Source organism: Psammomys obesus, unplaced genomic scaffold, assembly GCF_907164565.1.
Source record: "Psammomys obesus unplaced genomic scaffold, mPsaObe1.curated_primary_1811, whole genome shotgun sequence".
NCBI classification, from domain to species: Eukaryota; Metazoa; Chordata; class Mammalia; order Rodentia; family Muridae; genus Psammomys; species Psammomys obesus.
In genome coordinates this window covers 18753294-18759613 of record NW_026585895.1, presented here as the reverse complement: position 1 = coordinate 18759613, position 6320 = coordinate 18753294, and the positions used below count along the sequence as shown (strand labels likewise).

The following is a 6320-nucleotide window of genomic DNA, read 5'->3' as shown; positions in this document are numbered from 1 at the left end:
ATATATATATATATATATATATATATATATATATATATATATATCATATATATCACTGATCAGAGAGAGGGAGAGAGGGAGAGAGAGAGAGAGAACAGGACAGGTAAGGAAAGCCAAAACATTAACCAAATCCCCATTTATTTTAGAAAAATGCTTACAGAATAGGTCAAAAGTACCAAATAATAAGAAAGAAAGTAGCTAAGATGCAAACACTTAATTTGGAAAACACTTCAACTACTAATTGTCTGTGATAACTCTCAAATGTCTACTAAGACTGCTGTTATTCATAAAGGAACCATGTTGGTACCAACTATTGTCACATCTCTCTTCACAACCATCTTACCTATGAAAGGATACAGAAACTGAAGGACAGAGAGCAGCAGGTACCCCGGAAAGCCGAAGGTCTTGTTAACTAAAGACTGGTAGGAGTCTGTTCCAGAGAGGGCTGCTCCTTTTATCAGTAAAACTAAGGAAAAGTCTGTAGTAAAACAAAACAAAACACAAATCATTTCAGAAAGCATTTGATACAAAGGATTTGCATGCTTCAACTGAAATATGTTTAAGAAAAAAATGAGTTGTTTTTGAAGAAATGTTTCATGTAACCAAGGCTAACCTCAAATTTGCTGTGTACCCAAGGATGACTTTGAACTTCTGATCTCCCTGCCTCAACCTCCTGAGTGCTGAGATTATAGGCAAGTGTCATCATGCTAGGGTGTTGGAACATGGTCCAAGAATAGAGTTGTGGGAGGAGACTTCTGAGTGCCTCTGAGAAAACTCTAAGAAAACAAGACAAAGGTCTCTTGACCTTGAAAGGGTTAGGCTAACTTTGTAACCTATATGTCTTCTAAAGCCTATAGTTTTGAGTTTTAGGTCCAGGTTAAGCTAAAGCCTCTTAGTACCTTTCCAGAGAATGAAGAAATGTGACCCTATCTGTGAGGACAGATATAAAAAAAGGCAAGCAAGCAATGACCTTCACTCAGCAAAAGAAGGACCAGACCCTTGTCTTTGAGATAGCGATTCTTAGCAAATGAACCTAAACTTCTTCTGAGTAGCTTTTGACCTCCAGCCAAAAGTCTGTAGCCCCTAATCTTCAAGGATGAGCTAACCACCCCCACCTTCAATTGCAGCTGCATCCACACTTGGCAGGACTGGCCAAGCTTGAGCACCTAAGACTAACCAATTATCTTATTTTATAGCTTCCTCATCCAATCCTAAGTTGCCAAGACTGCAACTTCAAATTTCCTGCAATTTTTCTTTTAAAAACCAAAAGGCCTTTGTCTCCCGGTGCCATTTTTGCTGACCGGTAGGGGTGACCCCATTGTGCAATGGTTAATAAACCTCTTGCTTTTGCAACGAGTCTTGATCTGGGGGAGTTTCTGGGAAGGGCGCGATCTTGAACTCCTGAGCTGTGAGACCCCAGGTCTTACAACCTCAGTTTCTTCAAAAACACAAAATTACTATTAGAATTTGCTTTCACGCCCCTCCTAGGTGTAGCAGATAGGAGTGAGTTTGGGAGTCACCAACCTGCTTGCAGTAAAACAACATTTACTACCTCTTGATCTGAATGCTTCATCAGAGAATCTAAGAAGGCAAAGGAGGCTGGGTGTGATAGTGTATGCAACTAGCATTTGCAAGGCAGAAGCAGGTAGACCTCTGTGAGTTTGAGGCCAGTTTGGTCTACATAGCAAGTTCTGTGCCAGCCAGAACTATGCAGTGAGACCCAGTAATACACACACAGGCAAAAAAGAAAAAAAAAAAAAAAAACAAAACTGTAGAGGTCTGGACATGTAGCTTGATTGTAGAGTGCTTACATACAGACCTTGTGTGTATTCCCCAGCAACACTTAGACTAGGATGATGGTCCATGCCTGCAATCTCAGCACCCAGGAGGCGGAGGCAACAGGAAGGTCAAGGTTATCTGCTGTCCCACAGCAAGTGTGTATGCCTGCCTGGAAATGAGGTGGTTTTTTTTTTTGTTTTGTTTTGTTTTGTTTTTCCCCATCTCAAAGAAATCTAGAGATAAGTCACCATTTAATTTTTCTGTTACTGAGTAATTTCCATAGGGTCAAATGGCTAATAAGGACCACCGGGTTAAGGACACAGGATTTAAATTCCAGCCTTGCTCCAGAACTTAAGGTTTTAATTACTTGTACCATAGAGCTGTAGCACTTGTAAAAATTAAAACAAAGACTGATTCCATTAAAAAATAATTTTAGTATTAATTTAAAGAAAAAATTAATATACTGTATTTGTATATTTTGCTCTTAAAACAAAAGAAAGGAAATGAATTTAAAAATTAAGGAAAAAAATGAATCTTGAGATACACATTGTTTGGCCTTTGTGAGGGGAATCTTTTATTTATGAAAATTGTTCAGTGATTATGATGTTGTTGGTACATAAATGGGCCAATCATTCCTCCTGATAGTAAGCTTTGTAGTGCATGGCTTTGGTGACATTGCATATCACAGGTAAACCAGAAGCTAAACACGCTATTTCCAGTCTGACTTATTTACATGTAATATGATGTGGGCTCACTAAACTATTTCTTCCAATCCCAATTCACAGGTGAGAGGTTTCATTTTCTGTCTGCTGATTTATAATTATGTGCTTACAATGCATGCACTAAAGCTACGGTAATACACCTGGGTGGAAATTAAATATTTGTCAGCACTAACTGGAAAGCAGGAAATTAAAAGATGACAAGGTTTCCAAAGGTACTGTATTCGTATGCATATATTAACGTTTGCCTCAGTCCTGGGCAGAGAAGCGTCTCTGTTCAGTGGGAAACAGTTAATGCAGACAATCACAATTAACAGAATAAGTGAATAATGACTGCCTGACCCTAACTGTGACAAATTATTTGCTCCCTCTACAGCTCAGGGAACATTGTGAAAGAGGGAGCTGAAGAATGTAGGAACCAGAGGAAGGGAAGAGGCCTTATGAATCAGTGTCTTCCAGACAGGACATAATACTTGCACTCATGAACTCTACCACCTGTACAAGGTAAGGGTCCATCAGCAGTCCGTCATGCCTACTGGGGAGAGGCTCATGAGACCTCACCCTTCCTCATGGAGCTACAGACAGTTAATGGTGGCTGGGTGAGGGAGGTATCGTTTTCTCCAGGAGTACGGACACTGATAAATTGCATATGTTCTATTAATAATCCCTGCCTCTTCTCATGCAAGCAACTGTAGTTAAACTCAGTGGGACACAGACACACACTTCCAGGAACAAATGGAGAAGGCAGAGGAAACAGGTGTCAAGAAGACAGTCTTGCGTGGAGACCAGCAACACCCCAGGGCTGGTAGTGTGTCTGTGGTACACCCCAAAGGTACCTCACATTGCCCTACCTCTTCCCATGGTGGCAAAAAGATGGAGTGGTTTTTGGCTTATCCAGGTTAATCGCCTGTATCCCTCAGGACAACTGAGGGGATGTTTACTGGTTGGTATGGGGCTGAGGGCTTGGGGACTCGTTGGTACAGGGCATTTGCCTGGAGTACCACTCATAGATGTCACCACAGCAAAATAAAAACAAAAACTCAAACAAAACCAATCGTCGGTTAACAGTTGATGCCCCTTTCACAGTGATCCCAAGTCAGAGGAAAGGCGCTGTTGCAGGAAGTGAGCTGGTAGGAGTTGGCACTACCTGAATTAGCAAGATGAGGTGGTCCTGGAGGCTGGACCTGTATTTGCATGACAGGTGGCAACGCCTGGGTGTGATTGGATATTTTGTGAGTGGACAGGCGCAGAGAAAGCGATATAGAAGCAGCTTCCTGTTGCACAGGAAGGCAGCGGTGGACAGAGCACACAGAGGCAGCACTGGAGAGAAGAGTCTGTACCATCTTATACAAACAGTGACAATGGCTGCTCATCCGCGTGCACTGTGGAGCCTTGGAAACGACTTTCTCATCTACCCCTTTCTGCTCGGAGTGAAAAAAAGCACATGACCAGCTTTTAGGTTTGGTGATATAACATGCTGTTTTTCCTAATCTGGTTAAAGGATTAGGAAGAAAAGCAAATCTCCTCAGAAGTGGTGCTTAAATTCTTTAGGACGCTTTGATGTACTTCTTAATTAACTAGGAAATCCAATTGCAGGGTACATTTGTGTAAGCAAAGAAGTCATTGCACAAGTTAAATTGTAGGGACATGCAGTTATATGCTATTTACCTGTAATGTATGAGACCCAGAATAAAAGTAGTATGCCCAGGGGAAATCCGGCTTGCTTCATTGAGTAAGGCAACCCTGGAAAATCATAAAATGCCCAAACCCCACATTAAAAAGACATAAAACTGCAAAAACATCCCACAATGAGGTTCATAAAATTATTTTTTACTGCTTTGTGGATATGGATAATTTTAGATTATAGACTATAAAATATCCAAAATAAAATAATTCAAGCGTTTCCATCCAGACTATTTCTTTTTCGGAAAATGTTTCTTTTTAAAACAACAGTCCTGAGTGCGGTGAAGTGGGACATTTTAACATCGTTGGGTTAACCTGGACAAGGCTTCACGCCAGGAATAAGTTCTAGAATTCTGTCGATTGAACTGTCCACACTCCGTGATACACAGAGACAAACTTCTAAATAAGCCTGTGTTTCTGCTCACCTCAGCGTCACCTCAGGAACCTCCAACTTATTGTTCATCCAAAAAATGTATATATAGATTAACATAAAGCCAGAATTTGCATCAACTTGTGAAAGAAATAAGAAAATTACCACAGGGGCTAGAGAAATGGCTCAGCAGTTAAGAGCACTTTTTGCTCTTGACAAATACCCATTTCCTAGCCACATGGTGGCTTCCAACCATCCTGAACTCTAATTCCAGGGGATCTGATACCCTCTTCTGACCTCTTTGGGCACCAGGCATACATGTGGTATACATACATGCAGGCAAAACACTTATACATGCACATAAAATAAAATAATAAATAAATATAAATTAAGAAAAACAACCCATTTGATAACCTTACGTTTTTAAGTAAAGTAAAATACAAAAATTTTATAGTTAAAAAGTTACATATTTGGCCGACATTGCAGTAGGCAGGTTTTTGTTTCCCCTGCGTTTTCTGCTCAAAAACTGGAAAGTGTTCAGCTACAAAAAAGGATAATAATAATGCTGGAATGTATCTACTAATGTAATGCAATACCGTTTTAAAGTGTTGACTTTTTTAGAAGCTTTCCGTCGTTACATCTCATTTATTGGAATAAGGTGGAGTATTCTCATCAATCGTAAGAACTCTTGTAAAAGAACTATATTAATGACTAGATATGCGAACCTAATATTTCAAAAGTTCAAATTTCAATTTTAACATCATATAGGAAATATTGTCTAGCTTAATTTTCACAGGACTGTTAAAAGTCTCACATTTAAACTTTTTTTACACATAATGTATGCAAGAATCTGGTAGTTTCGCAGTGATACTAGGAGGATTTAAGTAATTCTGCTTCAGAAGGGAAGAGAGACGAAATCATCAATTGAGCAGGCAGTCTGTGAAAAAGCCCATTTTCCTGGTACCCTACTCAGTCCCCCTCCCCCACGAGAGGATGCTGTCTGCTGTGGCGGGAAACAGTGTATCTTCAGTATAAAGAGGACCGAACATTACCATACTGGAGAAGATAAAAAAGAAAGACTTTTATGAAAGAAAACCAGCAATTTCCTCATTTAAGTTTTTTTTTTTCTTTAAAAAGAACCAGCGAATGCTAGCATAATAATAACAGTTTGAGGGGCTTGTCTTTTTTAACTTCACAAACAAGAACCAAGGAGACACAGGTGGCTTACCTATTATTCCGGATCCTATAACAGAATTGACTATGTTGAAAACAGCTGCATACTGAGTCGATTTCCCTTGGTGTTCATGTCTAGAGACCAGGCTTTCTCTGTCACTCGGGTCTGTCTCTCTCTATTTTAATAGATAAAATAATGATAAAAAATATTTACTAGTTTGAAAATGGAAAAAAATGTCAGATCGGTGAGCAATGCAGGATTCAAACATAGTAGTGGCATCAAACAATGCCTATAATGTTAATAATGTGATAATAAAGGAATGGCTAGTAATCCCAAAGAATTTAAAGTCTATCCTTCGTCTCCGTTGCCTTGACCCAACTCCAGAGTTTGTTAGGAGTAAACTGCATGATTTCATGAAATCAGATAGGTGGTTGAAGTTACTGAAAAGTGTCTGACAAGTAGGTGTAGGTCAGATTAAGTCACATCTGTCCCTTTTTGCTAAACCGAGACCCCAGCCTGAAACTTTACAGGAACTCTTCAGCTCCTACCCCGTTACCTGCAGCTGCTCCCTCAGCTCTGGCTGCTGGTAGCTCAT

The 6320-nt window shown here is 39.9% G+C and overlaps 1 protein-coding gene across 1 annotated transcript in view; it reads right to left on the bottom strand.

The window, feature by feature from the left end:
- Slc38a11 (solute carrier family 38 member 11) overlaps window positions 1-5892 on the bottom strand; it is a 41429-nt gene extending 35537 nt beyond the window's left edge. The window contains exons 1-3 of the mRNA XM_055600695.1: window positions 5780-5892; window positions 4167-4241; window positions 344-478 (exon numbers count right to left, since the gene is read on the bottom strand). Of these exons, the coding sequence (XP_055456670.1) occupies window positions 344-478; window positions 4167-4227 (196 nt within the window). The 5' untranslated portion in view covers window positions 4228-4241; window positions 5780-5892. The remainder of the gene's footprint in view (window positions 1-343; window positions 479-4166; window positions 4242-5779) is intronic.
- Between the last annotated feature and the right edge of the window lie 428 nt (window positions 5893-6320).